The sequence below is a fragment of the Asterias rubens genome, chromosome 22 (assembly GCF_902459465.1).
Source record: "Asterias rubens chromosome 22, eAstRub1.3, whole genome shotgun sequence".
Classification (NCBI taxonomy): Eukaryota; Metazoa; Echinodermata; class Asteroidea; order Forcipulatida; family Asteriidae; genus Asterias; species Asterias rubens.
In genome coordinates, this window is record NC_047083.1 from 5,034,232 (window position 1) to 5,057,256 (window position 23,025).

Below are 23,025 nucleotides of genomic sequence, written 5' to 3' on the forward strand. Positions count from 1 at the left end.
CTTGGCCAATGGTGAACGCTCACCGCAATTCTCGATTCACGATTGGCTGTGATTGCACAGAGCCTTTGTGAGTTGCGTGACTCGCCGACAATAAGGCGTCAGTTGCCGATGCATTGACGTAGAAGTGTCAATCAAGTTGTCCGACGGGTGCCGTTGAGATCTGTGGTATGGTGTGGAAATAAATCTAATTTGGTGCGGTCAGTACTACATTAGGTAGACGGGCCCCGCTGTTATAATATGTGGAGAGCGAAGAGTGTTAGGAGCGTGGCGCTTCAAACCTATGTTCAAACTTTGTCAACACTAAAACGTAGTTACTAAACTTTTACAGAGTCAAGAGTTAGAAAAAACACATTTAAGAGCCAAATTTATTTAAAAAAATTATTTGAATATTCATTGAATGTAGGTAGAGACACAATCACACACATTATTTCCAAAATCAGTTGTTTAATTTTAATCGAAGTGTTAACCAAAATACAAAACAATTATACGGCAATAAATAAAAGAAAGTCGCACTAATAAAACAGCCTTAAAGACCTAAGTACGTTTTTTGTTAAAATAACGACAAAGACGTGGTTGCAACTGCCAACTTTAAATGTCTTCAACTAAACAAACATTCCGAACTCCCGAAGTGCCAAAGATATCCTTCAAATCAATTAAAGAAAAACATGTTGTGATTGCTGACTTATCCGTCTATATAATCTACGACTACATTTGAAGATATCTTCCCTTTACCGTCGCTGAAGTGTTGATATGTATTAATTGTATATATTAACGCTTCAGCGAACGGTATTGAGTGCGCGAATTCGACAACATCAGAACGTCAGAGTCATACACTAGCTATGTCCAGTTTACAGGTTTTCAGACAAAAACACCAGCATGCTAGCCTTGTCTGGATTCAGGTTAGCTCTGTTGGGGGTTATGACAGAGCCTGCCTTACTGAATAGGCGTTCTGAAGGTGACGAAGTGGCCTGAATACAAAGGTATTTCCGAGCGAAGGAGGCCATCACTGGATACGTGGTCGCATGTGGGTACCACCATCGCAGGGGGTCACTATTGCAGTCAATGACTGGTGTTGACGCGTACAACACGACTTCCTCTTTTAGCAGAACTTTCTTAGACTTTCGTTGTCCAGTGGTTTTAGCTGTGTCCTCGCCAGTGCCCAGCCAATTACCAAGTGTCCTTTTCTTCTTCGCTGGTGGTGGCTGCGTCGAAACCTCGGGCGCGGCGTCTGCTTCTATGTCTTGATCAGCATGGTTGCTCTCTGTGTCTTCTGGACATTCTTCGGAAAGAACTTGTTTGACCACGTCTAGCTCATTTTCGCCCTCGTCCTGATTCAGATACGTCGCCTATGATAGAGAGTAGAACGTATAATTCACGTTATTTTATTTATTTGTTTAGTTTATTTATTTGTTTTATAAATACATTTTTTCAAAGACTCTTACTTATGTTTTATTGCGAAAACATAAACAATGATGTATGTAACACGTAACTAACTAATAAATTGTAGCATACCTTGAAGCGAGGATCTAGAAAGGTGGTTATGTTCAGTAGTAGTTGCCTTCTGATTGGCTTGTACCTCGGCAGCAAGTCTTGCAACACGTTGGCTCTGAGTTTGTTGTGTAGGAGTCCTTCTGGGTGTGGCTCGTCTGGCGGACGTCTCATCACCAATACTTGCTTTTCGAGACGGGATAGCATGGGCTTCAGACTTGACACTGTAACGAATTTGCTCCCAGACATAATGTCGGTCAGCTCAGCAAGAGGCTCCATGGCTTCATTAACAGACTCCAAAACTTTCATGTCTTGCCAAGAGGGTAGGAGATGCGCTGTTTTGCGGTCATTTACGAGAACGTGCTTGACTTCTTCCTCGTTTTCTAAAAGACGTTTTATCATGGCCTGTGTCGATCCCCATCTAGTTGGGCAGTCCTGTGGATGAGAACATTTTTCAAAGGTTGTTATCTGCGATTTATTTCAGATGTATTTCTAAAATTTTCGGCTTAAATTATGCCAAAAATCGTCCGCTCACGACTGATGTCGTTAAGTGCATTCAATAGATTTGCAAAACAAATTTGACAAACTTGTGCACCATCAGTAGTTTTGCGCTTTTGAAGTTTGTCACCTGACTCAGCTCTGAAAAGTTGCGCAGCAATCTGCACATTGTGCAATTCTGAAGAATTTACTCAAACACGCACCTTCGTGTGTATCACACGTCCGCGCGCTCTGTGCGTATTCTTTTACAATTGCATTGCATTGTGGGTATTAAATGTCGCAAATCTACTAGATCTAGTGTTAAAACGACTGCTGCGGTTGCGCATGACGTCAGTCGTGAATAAAACAATCATGAACCAAAAATAAGTATAAGTAAATTTGTGTATGTTGTTCTGGTCGTGGTCTACTCTTTTTTATGTCATTTTTTGTTTACAAAAATGTGAAGTTGGTAAAGTGTAACATTTTCGTTCATGTCGGCGGCGGCGTTACAACTATGTTCTCATGTCATTAATGCATAAAATAAATACAAAACCCATTAGCCCTAAAATCTGATGTGCACACAAAAATATGAAAAAATTTAAACTTAGTACTTACAGAATTCAGATTCTTCGGGTCCTTGCCGTTTTTAACTTGCTGCGCGCGAAGGTCCCTCTTTTTTTCCCAACTGCTGTTGAACTTAGCCACGATGCCGTGGGCCACCCCTATAGCCCTGCTGATTCTTCGGTGGATGTCGGGGTGCCGGGTTTGCACGTATGAGTTGGTAATGCCGAGATTTAGGTTATGTCCAAAACAAGGCAGATGTTCCCAATTCAAGTCGCCAACTGCCTTGATGACATTGGAGCCATTGTCAGTGGTGATGCAAACTTGCTTGGATGGGTTTAGATGCCACTGGTCGAGCATGTCAGACATTGCGTCACTGAGCGTATCCCCCGTGTGATCATCAGAGACGAACCGGGTCCCCAGATTGATGTGATGCAAATTCCACGATTTGTCAATAAAGTGTACTGTGTACCCCATATATGGCGTCATCCCGTGTGAAGACCACATGTCGGAAGTAGCGGCAAAATAGTCTATTTTCTCAAGCTCCTGCAAAACGGTATCTCTTGTTGCGTCATAGAGTTTCAGGATGTATGTTCTGGACATTGCCGTTGCGCTTGGAGGCGTATAGCGTCTGTCGAAGGTGTTGAGTAGGTGAAGAAATCCCGTATTTCCCACAGTTGACATGGGCATGGCATCTTTCCCAATGCAGTAAGTGACGGCGTCTGTCAAATGTTTCCAAGTTTTGTCATTTTTCTGGTACATCTGGTTTTTGGTGAAGGCATCTATGATGGTGTTACATCTTGGCTTGCTTTCGACGGATGAAGTTGAAGCCCCTCCATCATCGTCGCTGGTGTCCATGTTTCCCTTAGCCCGTGATGGTACCGAAGTCGTCATCCCGGTATGTTCACGTGGGTGATGTTGCTTCAAGTGAGATCGTAAGTTGGTGGTGCTACTGTCTTTCGCTCTGACTGTTTTCCGGCATAATTTGCACTTGAAGTTATGTGGGTTACCTTGAACACTTCCGAAGTATTCCCAAACGGGGCTGTGTTTCCCCATGAGTTTAGACGACTTTAAAATAACTATTTGTTACGTCAAGAAAATTCTAGTAGGCCTATCGAGAAGAGAACGAAAAACAGGTACTGAGACGAACGCGCACTTTTGCAAAATGAAATATTCCCCCATCGGCAACAAGAAACAAAAAACACCGGAAGATACCAGGGATAGAACTTCCAACGAAAAAGTACCAGAATGAACAACCATTTCTCAATGTTTATTTTTAACCAATAATATCTATAGAAGTTGCATCTTAAACAGCCGATAGGCTGGGGCAGCGGCGGCGGCTTCTTTTGAGGTTTTACTGTGCGTCGCCGCGGGGTCGTGAACTTTTGCGGCGGGCGGCTTATGGCGAAACACAGAGAACAATAAAATGCAGACACACTTGGTTGTAAAACGTATTTTATTTAATAGGGCAACTCAAAATGATGAAACTACATTATGACAACGGCTTTTTATAATACTCAAACACAGATTTCTTTTAAATAATCGGACACTCTTTTGGTATTTTCGATATCATTTAGGAACATCGAATTTTTCAAAACATCGAAATTTTTCGATATATCGAAAATTTCTCGATGTGTCAAAACAATATCGAGTTTTTGAGTGTTTTCGATATATCGACGGACGTTAGACGCATGCCTATGATATTTCTTCACAGGACTCGCGTAAGTGCTGAGTGTACAGTGCTAACACACAGCGATGTATGGGTAAAACATCCAAAACTAAAATCATTTTGCTGAACCACTCGCCCTTGGTCAATGTTGGTTGACTAAATTGGATTTAGAGCGCATTGGTCTAGGTATACAACACTGGGCATGAACAGTCAAGACTTACATGTAGTAGCAGGGCCCATTCATAAACACTGTAAGCATTAAAAACTTGCTAAGCATAGACAAATTTTGCTTGTAAACTGAAACTGGTTACTGCCAAAATTGCATAAATAGCAGGACCAAATTTTTTAAACCTTGTAAGCATAAAAACTTTCTAAACACAAATTTGTTTTCGCTTAACAGAAATTGGTTACCAGCAATATTGCATAGGTAGCAGAACCTAATTTCATAAACCCATATTATAATAATATATAATAATAACAGGCAAAAAGGCAAAAAACACTAAACATTATAAAAAGCAAAACTTGTGCCCCACTTATTTTTTGCTAAGCGGTATTTTCTGCTTAACAACTTTATAAAATTGTGCCCAGGTGTAGCAAACCTCACCTCTTCAAGTCTACTCACACAATCCACAATTCCACTTTGTTTTTCTCCTAAAGCGCCATGAGCGCCATTTGTAGGCGGATATCAGCGCTATACAAAGTTTTCTGTGCTACAGTTATTATTAATTTGACTCGTATCTGATTTCTCTTAAGGGTCCACCCATGCATGGGCCTCCACATCAAGGCGGGCCACCACCTCCACAGTTTGGAGGACCGCCTATTCACCAGGGTGGACCGCCGCCTCCTAGGGGGCCACCGGGGCCACAGGGACCACCACACCCTCCAATGCAGCAGGGACCTCCTCAAGGTACGTTAGCTCAAGATCAAAACGGATTCAGGGGTCTGCTAAGAGGTTCTGTTTCCATCATCTATAATGACTACAATTGGCCTTAGATTGCACCACATAGCATCTAGACACACTTAAGGACCCCACGCTGTAGCGTGCGCTTGCTTCATATTGGACAGATCCAAGTTATTTGACAAAATTGACCTGTGAGACATTACCTATTAAGTAAATGAAAGCTTATCTCCAATAATGTAGGATTTGAATGTCAACAAGTCGTCATCAAGGAATTTATTGTTTTGGCATCGTAAACGTTATGCAAAACCAATGTGAAGTCTCTACCAAACCAACGTGAAGTTTTTGACTGAAAGCATTTCTGTATTAATTTTTTTTATTGGTATTAATCCAGGTCCACCTCCGCCTCGTCCTGGACCCCCCATGCAAGGTGGACCCCCCATGCAGGGAGGCCCTCACATGCAAAGCGGACCCCCCATGCAAGGCGGACCCCCCATGCAGGGTGGCCCACCAATGCAGGGCGGACCCCCCATGCAAGGAGGTCCCCCGAACCAAGGTGGCCCCCCTATGCAGGGAGGACCCCCCATGCAGGGAGGACCCCCTATGCAGGGTGGACCCCCAATGCAGGGTGGACCCCCCATGCACGGAGCCCCACCTGGCCCGCCCCCACAGCAGCAACAACAACCACCGCAGAATGTACCGCAGCTGCACCACGGTGCACCTCCGGTGCCTCATGGAGCCTCCGGGGCCCCTATGCAGCAAGGACCCCCTGTGGTTCCCCCACAGAGCGTACCGACTATGAGCCAAGGTCAACCACCACCCCAGGGACCTGCTCCTCATGTGAACCCTGCTTTCTTCCCGGGTCAAGGCCAGCCAACCCAGCCTGAGCGACAGGTAAAGTTTGTTATTGACTGGAAACCGCCTCACAGCTAACCGTTTCTCTTGTATAGCAGAGCAAACTGCTCCACAAAATGTACTGTAAAAAAATGTAAATCATTTGCTATTCAATGTTGGTATTTTTATTTGACTGTAAACTGCCTTTACACATTTAGTTCAGTGTTGTAGCCACAATGGGCCTTGCCAGGCGGGCCTGCCAAGAACTAGAATTTCCCCTAGCGCTCTGAGCGAAATACACTGTGCTTCAAAAAAACAGATTCCACCCAGATTGCACTTAAGCAATGATGGCCCGATATCTAAACATGAATGGTTTTGTGGAACTGCTTGCCCTTGCTGGACTAAATTGAATTTAGAAACCACCACTAAAATTGGTACAGCTACAACACTGATTTAGTTCTAATACAGCATTTTATCACATTAACAAATATTAAAATTATTTCACAGTCAAATTTTTGATTCACTTCATGACTAGTTTAATCATTTGTTTTACTTTACTTTTACTTTCAGCCATCATTTGAGCAAGGGCCACCTCAGCAGCGCTTTGAAGGAGAGCAGTTCAGAGCTTCAGCTGAGCGGTAAGTCACAATAATTTGATCCATCAATATTTTTCAAATCTTATGAAAACAAATTTGAGTTTGGCCACAAAACATGGGAAAGAGATGGATGGTCTAGCGAAATGTCTCAAAAATCATTATTTTTCAATACCAAAAAAGACTGTGAGTACAATTTCAATGCTGGTGTAGCATCTTAAACATATGGAGAGGCCATTTGGGAGTTTTGAAGGTAATTCGCTGGGTATTTTTGTCATTTTGGGGCATTTTTCTTGTGACAGTCCTAAAAAATGTTAACATTGTGAGTTGCAAAGACGTTCGGTCTGGGGCGCTAGATGACAGATAATGACAAAATTTAAAAAAAAAAAGGAATCTAGCGCCCCAGTCACCATGGTCACTGGGTCTAATGTAAATTGTAATGTAGGCTAGCCACGACACAAACAGATCCATTATTCCTAATTCTTCTTCTTCTGTACCGCAAACATTACACTTAATGAGGAGTGGTTAAATTGTCTGGGGCAGTCAGCAGCCCTACTGGTTTGTGCATGATCTCAATAAAGTCCACTGTTTGGAAAAGGAATTACATGAAGATAACAGGTGTGAGTTGCCAGAGGAAAATGATGTTTTATTCTAGCCCAGGGTTGTATACTCCCCAGAGAGCTGAGAAACATTAAAGGAGTGTTATTGGCTCGTGACCATGGCACTAATGTAAAGCGCAAGGTAAAGAGCATTGATACTGTTGTTATGCTCTATGTAAGAACTGTATTGACCATCTCCTCCTGCAGCCAAGGACCGCCTCCTCCAGCCGAGAACGGTAACTTCATAAGGAGGCAGGAAGGCCCTCCCCCTCCGACCCCTCAAGTCAGCGAGACAGAGTTTGAGGAGATCATGAGCAGAAATCGCACAGTGTCCAGCAGTGCTATCTCTAGAGCCGTCATGGATGCCAGTGCTGGTAAGCAGGGCCCAATTTCATAGAGCTGCTAAGCACAAAAATTTGCTTAGCATGAAATTTCTTCCTTGATAAAAACAGGTTTACCAACCAAATTTCCATGTGATTTTCAGGATAAGCAAACAAAAGCTGAATACCAGTAACAAGCACTATGTAACAAATGGAAATTTGGCTGGTAATCCTGTTTTTATCATGGAAGAAATTTTATGCTTAGCAAATTTTTGTGCTTAGCAGCTCTATAAAATTGGGCCCAGGATTTAGCCGGGATTTAATCATTATAAGTACAAAAAAAAACTAGTTCTTATATAGGGCATTTCCATAGCTGTCAACTATTCTGAATTTATAGGAATCATGACCAAAATATGAGCTGTATTCTGAATTTATTATTATGAATTTCGTATGTATCGGCTGCTTCCAAGGGCCTTGAGTGCCACCAGCACTAACTTGAAAGCCGCAGCAGCGGGCAAATAGGTAGTCACTATAGGGAATGTATTGCTGACATACATGTAACACCTGTAGGGATACATGAGGTGTTTATGTACTTTCACAGTAATTGCTCGTCTGGTATGCATGAACATGTCAGTTCTAATTTGGCATCAGGTGCAATTTTTACAACAAGTGCACCATGGTGCCTTAGGGTATTACAACTCTTTTTGATTCCCCAAAGTTGGCAGGTATGCATTTTTCAATAACCGTATCAATGTGCTCGACATTTTATTATTTCCTTTATAAACCTTTCACCAGGCGACTATCCTAGTGCTATTGAGACGTTGGTGACTGCAATCTCACTCATCAAGCAGTCTAAAGTGTCCACGGATGACCGATGCAAAGTGCTGGTCAGCTCGCTGCAGGATTGTCTGCATGGAATAGAGTCCAAGTCTTATGGATCATCTTCAAGGTAAGAAGCAAGACAGAAACTAGTTTTTAAACCCTTAAGGCCGAGTTATAGTCTGTCGCGCGATTGGTCAGGCAATGGAAATCTTGACGGGCGATCATAAAAAGACACATCTCAGCGATGACTATAAACTGGAGTTTTTTAGGATCACGCGTCAAGATTTCCAAAGGGTTTAGGTACTTTTTGTAATACAGATTACATTGTCCACAGATTTACATTAAACTTACACAGTTTGAAGATGATAATAGTAGAAAGTTTCCCTTAAAATATAACTTACTGAGGTGCTGTAGTTTTTGAGAAATGAGTAAAACAATGTCACAAAAATAATTCCATTCTAAGTAAGATGAATATTATTTTAGCATGTACAGCGGATTTACGCGACTCTCCAGAAAAAATGTCTCTGTGGTTTTCACTATTTTTCTCAAAAAACTTGAAGATTAATGAAGCTGAAACTTCTTCAGGTAAATTATTTTGTTTACATCTTCATTCATAGTGAGTAGGGATGCAAGCCATGGCCTAAAATCAAAACCCTGTAACACATTCTTCTTTTATTTCAGGCGGAAGGATCGCTCCTCCAGGGAACGAGACGAGAGTCGTCACAGATCCCGCGAGTCAAAGAGTAGCCGTCACAAGGAGCGTCGTGAGAGGTCACGGAGTCGCGACCGGGAGTATCGTGAGCGTAGCCGTGAGCGGACAGGCACTGAGTATACGTCGAGTCGCGAGAGGGGCGACAGGGATCGAGAAAGGGACAGGGAGAGGGATCGGGAATATCGTCGTCGCTAACAACATCGTCATCAAGAGGTAAGTGTTTTGGGACGGATTGATAACCGTTTCCAGTCTTTGTTGCTATTATCAAACAGCAGTGTATCAGAGTTGATAGCGTTTTTACTTCTCACAATGATTTATTTGTATTAACATGCCTTTTCTTCCACCTTAGTTTAAGAGACAATGAGGTAAGCTCTTATATTGTGTTCGATTAAAAATCTACTTGAGGGTTTTATTGATTGTTACTTGATGTTTACATTTATGAACGCATTTATATTTATTTTATTGTTTAAAATTCATACTACTTATTACTAGTTCAAGCTGACAATTTTCTTGTGAATTTCGTTGCTTTTAGATGATGGAGTCTAGAAGGCAAAAAATTTAACATTCTATAAAGAGTAACTTCATTTTCACACCAAGGGGCTGGGCAACTCTTTTTCAATTTTCAGGATTTTTCAGTTTCATACGGCATGCCTTGAACTTCTCTCTTAAAGGGGCACAGTATTTTTCCCCTGGTAAGAGGGACTTCTAGGGGGAAATGTTTGTATAGGAACCTTGCAGAGGGCGCCACAGCAAAAGCACGACAATTGCTTTGGTCGCCGTGGGTTATTTCGAGGCCTGTTCTCAAATTTAAATAAACTTTGGGATAACTCGCTGATTTCAATGTTTGTTTTCTTTCCCCTGGTTGGATTCGAATTAAGTTTAGGTTTGCTGATGGTTTATTTTGATGATTAATCCTTTATTTCACCCCAAAGCCTGAGTCTTGGGTAAGTTTTCTTTCAGGCTGGAGATGATCTAAGGTGTGTATTTCACCCCAGATTTTACTATAATTTCTTTCTTCATTTTTGATTTGAAGCATCACACAGGTAGACTTGCTCTTACATGTATATGGGAGTAGTAACCCAATTTACCGGACGGCATAAATGAAATAAATTTAGCTTGTGCAATGTGGGAACCAGAACTGCAAAGGTCGTGGGTTTGATTCCCAACCGGGTAGTATGCCTGTGGACAGGGTGGTTTTTGTTTTTCACAGGATTCTGGAGTGTATCGAGTATACAGTGCTCAATAAGCTTGGGTAAAATGGCAAGTTGTGGGTTGTATATGACGTCAGTGTCAAAACCGCTTATTGTGGTTTAGGGTCATTTAAGTTGGCTTAAAAAGTATTGACAATAACTAATAGAAAAACATTTAAAATTTAAGGAAAGTTGGTATTGATTTCAAAAGCAGGGTACAAGAAAAAATTGAAACGTGCCTGGCCCTTTTGACTTGTTTTCAATTCCGAAGCCAGGACGTGTTTATGCATGGGGTAGCAATCGTAGACTGTGAAACACTAGGTGACAGCAGACATACCTGGTGATCTGCCAAAATGTCTGAGAATAGTGGACTGACCTTGTAAGCCTGATACCATGTGGGCCCAATTTCATGGCTTTGCTAACTGTAAGCAAATAATCTGCGCTTGCGGAAGCAGGGAACTTCGTGCTTCAATGAATTTTGGCTTGTGCGCATCCGTACTCCTAACTACTAGGCATTCTGCTGTTACACAGCTAGCGCAGACATTTGGCGCTTGCCAGGCTTGCACAGTAAGCAGAGAATGGTGATCCTAAGCGCAGAATTCGGCGGTGAGCAGAGTCAGGAAATAGGGCCCAGGTGTCTCTGTGTTGTCTCCTATTGTATAGCAATCTTCATGTGTCGCAAACATTCATTGAAAGTTGTACATTTTAACACTTTTTGTAGTAATTCTCTGTTGTGTAAACTTGGCATATTTTTTTTGAACCTACTTGCAGAAAGGCTTTGGATTTCTTTGTAGGAAGTAAAACACAAATTGTCCACTTAGAATTATGAGTGAGGTATATGTAAATAGTCCTCGTCGTCCCAATGCGCATGCTCAGCGCGCAAAGGATTCTAAGTGAAATCCGTGTCCATGTGACAATGGCAACCATATCGTAAAACATAAACTGTCCACTTATAATTACTTATAATTATGAGTGAGGTATAATGTAAATAGTCCTCGTCGTCCAAATGCACATGCTCAGCGCGCAAAGGATTCTAAGTGAAGTCCGAGTCCATGTGACAATGGCAACCATATCGTAAAACATAAACTGTCCACTTATAATTACTTATAATTATGAGTGAGGTATAATGTAAATAGTCCTCGTCGTCCCAATGCACATGCTCAGCGCGCAAAGGATTCTAAGTGAAGTCCGAGTCCATGTGACAATGGCAACCATATCGTAAAACATAAACTGTCCACTTATAATTACTTATAATTATAAGTGAGGTATATGTAAATAGTCCTCGTCGTCCCAATGCGCATGCTCAGCGCGCAAAGGACTCTAAGTGAAGTCCGAGTCCATGTACTGACCAATGGCAACCATAACGGCGCGGCGATGTACACAGTTATAAAACCTGGAATAGTTACATGCAAACGAAAGCATGGCGCCCATCTTGGCAGCATAATGTATTATTTTAAATGAACTTGGTTTCTCAAGATGCATTGTAGTATATTTTTAAGAAGTTTATTTTTTTTTAAAGGTACTGTAAATATAGATCAATGGTGTACAGTTATAATTTGGTAACTTGCGATTTCCAAGAGACTTAGGCCTATTTCATAGAAATGTAATGTGTGTTTGAAGAACACAACAAAATTAACCTATAAGTTAACTATTTCTGTTTTAGGTTTAATGTCTTATTTGTTTGCATTCCTTCACAAATCTTTTAAGAATGTTAATCACCATGCAATATTTTACCCGCTACATTTTTGAAAATGGTTTTCATTCAGCTTTTCTCTGGCAGATAAGTTTATTGCCACTGTTATTTCTCCTCATATTTTTTTTCCACAGGATTATTTAATCGTATGTCATATTAATTGAATTTATCATTATGTAGAATTGTCTTGTTCTGCCATGCGTAGTCTGGGGGTGTCCCTGTCGCCAAAAATTCCTTGATTAGTTGTACAAGAGAATAAATGAGTTTTTTGTGGATTTATTTTAATTATATATTAATTATTTTGAAATCCAAAATCGCCTTTGTTTTTGATACTTGTTCATAAAAAACGTAATATTGAAAATATGAGTTATTGGCCTGATGTTTCCACGCAAGAAAAGTCTTTCTCAAAGGCTATTTAAAATCCCTTTATTATTTGTACTAGGAAATACATGAGTTTGTGGAGTTCTTATTATGTTTTGATATTCTAAACCTGTGTTTTTGTTTTTATGCTTTTAAAAGTATTAAAACTTGAGGAAGTGGCCTGATGTTTAGACCTTGTAAAGTCTCTCTAGAAAGCTTTAAAAAAATATCTTTTTTAATTATAAAAACAAGGGTTTTTCAGAGGTGATATTTTATCATTTTAAAATGTTTAAAATGTTATTGTTGTTATTAGTTAGTTTGTGTTCAACGCCCAACTAAAATAAGTGATTTAAGGGGGACCGTGAACAGTTAGCTAGACCAACTTTAAGGGTGAGCGGATTAACAAAATGATTCATGTTAAATGATATGGGGCAATCGATGCAATCTGGGGAAAAGTCTGTGCTGTGCAGCACAGTGTGTTTCACTCAGAGTGCTAGGTGAAACTTATAATAGATGTTAAATTTGCATCAGGGATAAAGAATATTAATTTTTTTTTTTATTACCCGTACCCCTATGTCACTTGTGTCAGCACTGATGTACACTCAGTACTTTCCAGAGTCCTGTGAAACTTGTTGGTTCTGGGCAAGGCTGCCTGGCAATGCCTGGCAATGCCACATTACTGATCATGATGGGCATGTCATATGATGAGCATAGTGTGTCAATGGTTTGAATACCACAAATAGTTCTAAAGGTTGGAATCTTATCCTGCCTTTTAGATGACTTGTAGTAACCAGTAAAGTTGGTAGAGTAGTTGTTAGAAAAAGTAGCCATTCAGGTTTTTTTTTAACGATATAAACTATTTGACAACAAGTATTTCTTGTTCCATTTTGCTGGCAGGCCAGGGCCCAATTTTATAGAGCTGCTAAGCACACAAATTTGCTAAGCATGAACTTTTTTCCTTGATAAAAGTAGGATAACCAACCAAATTTCCAATTGTTGCATGTTGCTACGTGAATGTAGTTACAAGTATTCAGCTGTTGTTTGCAAATCCTGAAAATTATGTGAACATTTGGTTGGTAATTCTGTTTTTATCAGGGAGAATATTTCATGCTAAGCATTTTTTTTGTGCTTAGCTGCTCTATGAAATTGGGCCCTGATACTTCAATCATGGAGGCAACAAAGGGGATGGACTCCTAGTCCCCCCCCCCTAGCCTTGGTTCCCTTCAAATAATCTAATAGAAATTAGCAATTTTTCTCACAAAGGTGAAAATTCCTCGCTGCCCTTGCTCTTTCAAAAGCGAAGCATACAACCCTGAGAAAGTTCCCTGAAAATGTTTAACCAATCTTTCTATACTGATGAACAAAGTTGGAAATCTTCCTGATTATGGAAACTTTTGTAATGTTATGTGGAATTGAATGTCTCCCAGATTGTTGCACTCTCTCGCTGATTGCAAGATGCAAATGTTGGTAGCTCTGGTAGGGGTGTCCATGTGTGCACTCGTAAAGACTTTATTTCCCAACCATGTTCTAACTGGTATTTTCTTTAATAGTGTAATAAGAAAACTTAAAGAATAGTACACAAAGTGGTTACACAACAATAGGAAGGCCTTGACAGAGTTGATACATTGTTTAAAAAAAAAATGGAATCTATATACAAAATACCAATTTGTAAAAATACGCAAAGTTGAAAAGCATTTATTGCCGAATGCTCCGGTTGTCATGCCTATGGTTTTTCGTTTCTTGACTTTAAGAAAAGTACAAAACAATTCATTAGCATTCTTTGAATTGTTTGCTTTAGGGCATCTTTAAATCTGAAAATGCATTCTTTTCTGATTGAGTTATTATGAACAACCAAACAAACATCACATAGTAATATGGTACTTAAAATAATTAATAGCATACAAACGTATTTAGTGAGCATTGAGCAATGGAGAGCTGTTGAATGTTTAAAACATTGTGAGAGACGGCTCCCTCTGAAGTAACATAGTTTTTGAGAACGGGGGTAATTTCTCATCCAATTATTAAAAGACTTCAGGCCTTGAGCCTTTTATTATGAATCTGAAAGCACACAAAGTTGTGCTACAATGCAATTTGTCTTTCATTAATCTTTTGAAACTTTGATGGCCAGATGTGCCCAAATGTTCACCCGTGGGCTGTTATTTTATGCATATGTTGAAATACACTTAGTGAGAAGACTGGTCTTTGATAATTACCAATAGTGTCCAGTGCCTTTAAGTTTGAAAGGTTGAAAGCTGGGAAATAGATACAGAAAGACTTAGCCAGATGGTACAGGAGGTATGTGGGCTGTTTGCAAACCACATGGAGCCAAATACATGTACAGCTCCCATCTCCAATCATGGTATTTGCCTCGGTGGACCATGCAAATCTATTTCCCTTAAAGGCAGTGGACACTTTACTCAAAATCATTTTTATCACAAATTCTTGGTGACGAGTAATGGGGAGAGGTTGATGGTATAAAACATTGTGAGAAGCGGCTCACTCTGAAGTGCCATAGTCTTCGAGAAAGAAGTAATTTTCTACAAAATTTGATTTTGAGACCTCAGATTTAGAACTTGAGGTCTAGAAATCAGCCATCTAAACGCACATAGTTTCGTATGCTTTCAGATAGGAATAAAAGAGGAGAAACATTTCACTGTTAAGTAGTGTGGCTGTAAAAAAGGAATCAGGTTTTTATGCCCTAAAATTTTATAATGTTTCTCGTCTTTTAAAATTTTAATCGCAGAAGCTTTACTTCAGTATTGCTTCTCGGATTGTGTATATTATTACGCATTTATTCTTCGTACGAAGGCATACTCACTCCAGATTTTCTGCGATAGCTAAAAAATGTGATCACATGTTATGTATTTTTTAAATAAATACTCTACCTTTATATAGGACTTAAACATAAAGTGGTTCCAAAACCTTAAGGTATACTTTGCCTTTAGGGTGATAAGTACCGTTCCCTCTCAAGAAAGAACTAGCAGGCCTAGGTTAGAGGGCTTATACTCACACAAAGTATGATAAACTTACAGAGACACGTTCCCTTGGATCTGGCAAGTTGAACGTGGTCTACAAAAAGTATTTGAAACATTCGTTATTAAATGCATACATCTTCCAAAAATTTTATTTTAAATTTGAATATAATGATTCACACATGCCTTTAAATTGCATGGTTTTTCTTTTACCTTCCAAACTACATGTGTAACAAGGTCGGCCATTTTGTGGAGTCAAAATGGCGTGCGTTGTTAGATAGCTTACATTAACTGTCATGTCTGAATTTTTCATGTTTTCCTACGATTCCTTCTACAAACACAGTTCACTGTAGTGAAATTAATGAATACATTTGTGACATTGTGTGTTCAGAATGCATGTTCGTAGTATGATATGTATGACACACATACAGAAATTGTTATGTATGTTTTTTGTTTTTTTTACCAGACCTCAAAACCCATTTTCAAATTTAGCAGACCAGCTAAATTAACTTTACAAGTAAAATTGTAGACGAGCCCCAACAAGCACAGCTTCAAACATCTGTTACATAACTTGATTCGTATCATTTTCACATCACCCTTTTTTTTTATAAGGGGTTATGTCTCAAGTTGCAACAAGAGAAATATGTGATATAAAAGTCAAGATCTATAAGTTAGATTTGTAATATATTGCAAATTCAATTATGTTTTAAAATGGATTTGTTGATGGATTCGGTCATTTTGCAACAGGGTTGGCTGTATTTTGTTGACTTGGAGGGAATTTTGGGGGATGTAATTGTAATGAGCCTGTATTAGTTACACGTAGTCCATAAATTAATAAATTAAAGTAAAATTTATTCATTTATTTTCACAGCTGATGAAAGGAAACAACTGTAAGCTAACATTTATTTTAGCAGTTATTCATCGGTGACAACCAACTTCTGTTGTATTTGGGGGGAATTTTTTGTTAACATTATGGCCTTTTTTGTTGCTTGTTATGCGAAAGAAAGTTGTTACAACTAATGCATGAATGTTTTATTAGGATTAGTTATTGCCACTTTGAAGAATTTAATATTCAATGTATAGTACATACTTATTTGCATTGTTTGCCTTTTAACTTGTTAAAACTCTTCTATTTGTTTGATTTTACCTCAAAATGTTTTAGTGAATAGCTTTTACTGACTTCAGATTTAAGCTGTTTCAATTTCTGAGATAATTTGTAAAAAGCTAATCCCAAAGCTTCCTTGTTACATCGCTGCTGTTTTGTGTATTTTTACTATGTTGCCATGAGTTTTTCCCAGAACTTCAATGTGGTTTTTTTTCTCTCAAAATTATACACAGTGACAGTTGACATCACTAACATGTTCAAACTAACAGAAGTTTCCTCTCACAAACAGGAAGTTTGAAATCTTGTATTTTTTAAAGTTGGTCCTTTAAACTCCTTGTTATTTTTGTGTTATGATATACATGAGGGCAGCAGCACTCACTGCTCGTATTCGTGTAGAAATCTATGATTTTTCAGGAGTAAACCTGTAAGTTTAGAAGGATAAATGTATTGTAAAATAATATATAATAATTGTTACTATATCATTTTGTTGGAGTTGGAGTGTGGTGGCTGAAAGGGTGTGGTCGGGGTCTCGGAAGAAATTGATGATTTGTCGCAATTTTCACATTTTTACTTCTTGCCTTATATTATAATATGGTTTTATGCCATAATGAATTACTGCTTTAATCAAAGTTCTGCTTAGTTTCTTGATTACATAATAAGTTAGTGGGCATTAATCTTTATAGTGGTTCTGTTCACATCTACATGTGCACCAAGGCATGCATCTTGTTATATGTCCTCTTTTTTCTCAGTATCTTTTTTCTAGAGCCAGGGGAAACTGGGGAAAATACTGTACCATGAACTGTTCCCTTTGTTAAAGGCAGTGGACACTACTGGTAATTATCAAAGACTAGCCTTCACAGTTAGTGTATCTCAACATTTGCATAAAATAACAAACCTGTGAAAATTTGAGCTCAATCAGTCATCGAACTTACGAGATAATAATGACAGAAAAAAACACCCTTGTCACATGAAGTTGTGTGCGTTTAGATGGTTGATTTCGAGACCTCAAGTTCTAAATGTGAGGTCTCGAAATCAAATTCATGGAAAATTACTTCTTTCTCGAAAACTATGGCACTTCAGGGGGAGCTGTTTCTCACAATGTTTTATATCATCAACCCCATCCTCATTACTTGTCACCAAGAAAGGTTTTATGCTAATAATTATTTTGAGTAATTACCAATAGTGTCCACTGCCTTTAATTGATAACCATAAGTACACGCATAAACAGTTTATTGCTTAGCCTGTTTTAAACTTTGAATGTACGCAAAATGCAAAGTCTTTAACCAAGAATGTTTCAATTGCAGGTGCAGTCCCGTCAAGTACATTTATAAATTTATAAGATGTATGTTGCTTGTGACATTTATATTTTTAAGTTTGGTCAAAGTGGAATTGGAGTTTACTCTTAGGTCAGAATTGACCCAGATGCTGGGCCCAAATATACCTGACCAATTTCTTGGTCAGTATGACCTAGGATCTGTGTCAATTTGACACCAAATGAACTATTTCCGGGTCGGCCTGACCCAGAAATGCGTCAGGCCCAGTGTGGGACTTGGATCTGGGTGGACTGTTACCCAAGTTGTCAGGTTGTTTAAGTGTAGGAAGAAAAGGAACAACGTAACTATATCTCATAATTTCCAATGTTGATCTATACAATCAGTACTAGTTATTGTCTTGATTTGTGGTGGTTTTTCTGATGCTGAATAATATTTGTTGATGACATTAATGTTTAATATGTGATCAGCATTTAGAAATGTTGTCTTCAATGTAAAGATGCTAACACAAATTTTGCATACATTTTGATTGCATGAGATGTTAAAATGTTAAACATAGCATCCATTCCTGTAGTGCTGTAGTTTTTGAGAAATAAGTAAAATAATGTAACAAAAATAATTTCAGTCTCAGTTTAAGAATTTGTTTTGTGACTTGTTTTACCCATTTCTCAAAAACTAAAGCACTTTAGAAAGTCATTTTTCAAGGGAAAGCTTTCTACCGTCATTACAGTCTGTTGACATTTTGTTTTGTGTCCTACATCCTTTTAAAAGATAATTATTTTAGCGCCCAAAATACCATAATGCATTATATAATACATGACAATTCTAAAAAATAAAAACAAAATGGGGGAAAGAGTTATTTCCAATTACTTGTGTACATGTATCCAAATTCCGGCAAGTTATATATATTTATTCTTTTGTAAGCTTGCATTTTTGTTATGCAGCCTTGTGAGGAAATGGCTAAAGTCACCTGGAAGTGGTATTTTTTCAAAATAAAGCTTTTGTCACTAATATATGTGTTTTGATGAGTGGAATGTGAATAAACAGTTAACTAAGGTTTTAAAAAATCAGTTCTTATGTTATTTACAAATTTAAGAGTAGACCCCGACCCGAAAGGGCGCTGTTCGTGATGTCAATCGAAGCAAACTTTGCCTGTAATGCGTAGAGTAAACACAATTGCAAAGTACATGTACGAACCAAGTCGTGAGTTTGTACGTTTAAAAAAAAAAATATATATTTTTTCGGCAATGCCGACCAGGTGTATTGCTGCTGAATGCAGAAAAACACTTTTTGAAGTGTACCAACTCACGACTTGGACGTACATGTACTTTGCACGTGTATTTACTATACGCATTGCAGGCAAAGTCTGCCTCGATTGACGTCACAAAAGGGGTAGGCGGAGTCAGCCCCCCAAACAACTTTATATATTTTTTAAACATATAAATCGTGACAAACAATTACTAAAAAAAATTGTTTTATTGTTCGTAAGCATATACTCTTATGTTTGAAAGAAAAAAAATTATATTTCCAGGTGACTTGAACAAATACTAACTTGAATATAAACAACACAAGGGAAACTGACTGGGTAAATTTTAAATGATTTGAGGTTGAACAAAGAAAATTCACTTGAGTGGGACTCAAACCACCGATCTTGGGATTAATGAGCCGGCGCTCTACCAACTGAGCCAGTCAGAAGTTATACAACCATTAGCTGGTATTTTGGCTGGCGCCCCTGAGCAAAGATATGAGTTAAATGGGGAGATCGCCAGCATGTGGCTAGACAGCTCAGTTGGTAGAGTGCAGGCACGTTAATCCGAAGGGTTAGGGTTCGAGTCCAACTCTAGTAAAAAGATTTTTTCAAACCCAAATCAAATATCAACATGGGTAGACTTCTAATACATAAATTCTTTTAAAATGTTTTTGTACTATAAGTTTTTTTATAAGGATTGGAAGTGAAAAAAAAGGATGACACAAGTAGGCTTAGCGATTTTGCAAAACCTTTGCATTTTATATGTGACAATTTTGTTTCTGAAGGGATGTGGTGTTTACAAAGTGTTTTTGAATACAAGAAGAATATTGCTTTTTAACATTTATTCCTGCAATTTTTAATGAGAGCTTGTTTGAAATTTCTGATACTAGAGCAGCTTGTTGAACATTTAATCAGTTTTGCAATTGAAATTTGTTAGGAAAAATGTCAAGTAATTAGGGTAATTTCTTGAAGAAGTTGCTTTCTGATGATGGCAAAAGATTTGCAAGAAGTTACGTACAAAATACATGTTTTGGGTACAGCATTGATGTGAGGGAAATGTCAAATCTAAAGCCACAATCTTATTAAGTTTTTTAGTAAAGAGTCTCTTTGCTTTCGTGGTATTGAATCAATTAGTTTAAATTTCCTTATGGCAAGCTGTAATGTCTATGAACACGTGTTTGGGATCGGTCGAGTTGGTCTTTAAAGAGCGTTTGTAACCGTTTGTTATAAAATGCATGGTTAGAAAGATGTTTTAAAGTAGAATACAATGATCCATACACATTTGCCTCGAAATTGCGTGGTTTTCCTTTTACTTTGTGAACTAACACGGTCGGCCATTTATGGGAGTCAAAAATTTGACTGCCATAAATGGCCGACCGTGTTAGTCGATGAGGTAAAAGGAAAACCACGCCATTTCGAGTGATTCTTGTTGGGATCATTATATTCTACTTTTAAAATAGCTCTCTAATCAATGTATTTTATAACAAACGGTTAAAAACTCTTTTCACAGACCAACTCGACCAATCCAAGGCAACGTGTTCCTTTAACATTTTCAACTAAAGCAATAAAAAAACAAAACATTGTTTTCATACTGGTGGATCTTCTGTAAAGATCGTAAAACCAGTCTTAGTTTGACAACATTTGTCTGCTTTATTTAATTTCTGGGTTTGCTCTGATTTTTTGCGTTAGTACAACCCCTTGAAGCATCGTTTGCGTAACATGTTCTTTATTACAGCACAAATTGTAGGCTTACAAATTATTTTCCAATCTTTAATCGCAAAATTATTGTAATCAGTTAATTGTTAGCATATTATGGCCAGTAACCCCAAACTATATGTAGTAAAGTTTTTCACAATCAAACATGTACTTTATGCAAATTCACTGATGTAAGCTTTTTCAAATCAAAAGTTCTTCCACTTCAGCAAAATGTTAACAAAGGAAAAAGTGTTGTTTGTCTCATAAAAGTATTTATGACTGATCCGTTAACAGTTTTGAGCTATGTACAAGACACGTTGTGTAGTGGAGATTTTCTACATTATGTATGAAGTAAAAATATTTTTTATTTTTTCCTCAGTATGTCTTCATTGCTTTATTCGTGATTTGTACATATACTGTACAGTTGAATAATATGTAACCTTGATTTGATGCTGATTTGTTTTTCTTGTTCTTTCGATCAACCTTCTTATTTCTCAGGACTTTCAGGAACTTCATGACCAAGATATCCATCGTTACAGCTAGTTACATTATTTTGAAGAACTATTGTATGAACTTTAATTTAGAAACTGTAAACTAAATTGGTATGATTCCACATTGAAAAACACCACTCGTTTGGCTGTTTAATATTTGGTAAAAATCTCCATCTCTACTGACCAAAATTTCAGAGGTAGGATTTGTGATGTTTAAAAAAAGGAGATCAATGCATGTATCATTCTTTTGGGGAATTTGAGATGATAAAGTGTACACTTCAATTTCATTATTGGATGGACATTTCAAAATGGTTGAAATCTCGACCAGGTCATTTCGTTGGGTTACTTTTCCCAATGGAAAAAAAGTCACTGGGGAATATTTTTGAAACATGGAGCATCAGTGAATTTGAAAGAGAAACAGAGCAGACTTGGAGATGGTCCATCGGAGTATTTACCAAGGTCATGTGACTCAAGCAACATTGTCAATTGGAGGAGCAGTGAGTAAAACAACAGGCATCTCCCTTCGGTTGTGTAAATAGAGCATAAAGCAGCTACATGTATGAAAGGCCAAGAACCCTGGGGAACTTCATGTACTTCACTGCTCAAGTCATCATCCATGGTTCGGACAGTTATGTTGAGACTTCATCGAGTTGGGAGCTTTCAAAGGCATCTTCGTGGACAAGATGGGAACCTTCTAGCAAGTTCTCGCCATTTCAAGTCATTGCTCGTAAGAATTTGTGTTTGTGTGTTTGTCATAATTGTCTGTCATAATTATTACCAGTATTTCTATTAAGTCATTTTAAGTAAGGATATTGTGATGTTTTACAGCATGTGCTTCGAATGTTATATAAATCTGCCACTCGCATTTCGAAAAGAAATTTTTCTGCAACATCTAGAAATGGAAATATTGAACCGTGAGTCCTGAAAAATCTTTCGCTTGGTTTGTAGATAAAAAAACTCGAGAGATGTTTTCTAGGGTATCTGAGACATCAGTGTAAATACTTTCATCTTATGAATTAGATATTCAGAATAATGATGACTTTTGTAGGTTGCAGACTTTATAAACGGAAACTGCTCGCTTAAATTTCTTTTCATTGTTAAAAAAAGTGTAGTTTTGAGGTCAAAATGTTACTGCTTTTAAAATAATTAATCTGTATTCGTTGATATTTCTTGTAAAACAAAACTTTGCTCTAACATTCTACATCAGTGAATAATTGTTCACATCCGCATCTGGTCAAGTGTGAATAGCATTTTGTTGTGCGCAAAATTGAACATGCAAAATTTCTCAATTATTCCTGTAAACTTTGCGGAAACACTTTTTTAGCAATTTGAAGCTCATTGCTGAGGACTTTGCAAATACAGTCAACCCTCATTATAAAGAGCAGTGAGATCTGAAATGTGAATGTGGCACAATCCTTTCCAAAAACTTCTTGATAGTTGGTTTGATTACAAGGCAGTCATGGCAGTGATGGGGCATATCATTTGCTGTAGTGCATGGGCAAATCTTAAAGGGACACGTTGCCTTGGATCGGACGAGTTGGTCTATAAAAAAGCGTTTGTAACCGTTTGTTATAAAATGCACATGGTTGGAAAGATGCTTTAAAAGTAGAATACAGTGATCCACACAAATTTGCCTCGAAATTGCGTGGTTTTCCATTTAATTTATGAACTAACACGGTCGGCCTAATATGGGAGTCAAAAATTTGATTCCCATAAATGGCCGACAGTGTTAGTCGACAAGGTAAAAGGAAAACCGTGCAACTTCGAGGCTTGTTTGTGTAAATCATTGTATTCTACATTGTACCTTTACGACATCTTTCTACCCATATGCATTTTTTAACAAACGGTTACAAACACTTTTCAAAGACCAACTCGACCAATCCAAGGCAACGTGTTCCTTTAAGCAAATGCGACTTTCCAACCTATTCACTATACATATAGTTGCGATAGTTCCACTGATGTTGCCATGTAACTCTGTTATCGAATTTTCCAAAATAGACAGTTTCTGTGCCAATGTACATGTATG

At 38.2% G+C, this 23,025-nt stretch overlaps 1 protein-coding gene across 2 annotated transcripts in view; it reads left to right on the forward strand.

Moving 5' to 3' along the window:
• LOC117305012 (cleavage and polyadenylation specificity factor subunit 6-like) overlaps nucleotides 1–22,572 on the forward strand; it is a 35,293-nt gene extending 12,721 nt beyond the window's left edge. For both annotated transcript variants that reach the window (XM_033789693.1, XM_033789694.1), the window contains exons 10-16: nucleotides 4,949–5,102; nucleotides 5,488–5,987; nucleotides 6,498–6,565; nucleotides 7,327–7,493; nucleotides 8,235–8,388; nucleotides 8,943–9,186; nucleotides 21,007–22,572. In XM_033789693.1, coding sequence (XP_033645584.1) covers nucleotides 4,949–5,102; nucleotides 5,488–5,987; nucleotides 6,498–6,565; nucleotides 7,327–7,493; nucleotides 8,235–8,388; nucleotides 8,943–9,168 — 1,269 coding nt within the window. In that variant the 3' untranslated portion in view covers nucleotides 9,169–9,186; nucleotides 21,007–22,572. The remainder of the gene's footprint in view (nucleotides 1–4,948; nucleotides 5,103–5,487; nucleotides 5,988–6,497; nucleotides 6,566–7,326; nucleotides 7,494–8,234; nucleotides 8,389–8,942; nucleotides 9,187–21,006) is intronic.
• Nucleotides 22,573–23,025: the final 453 nt, after the last annotated feature.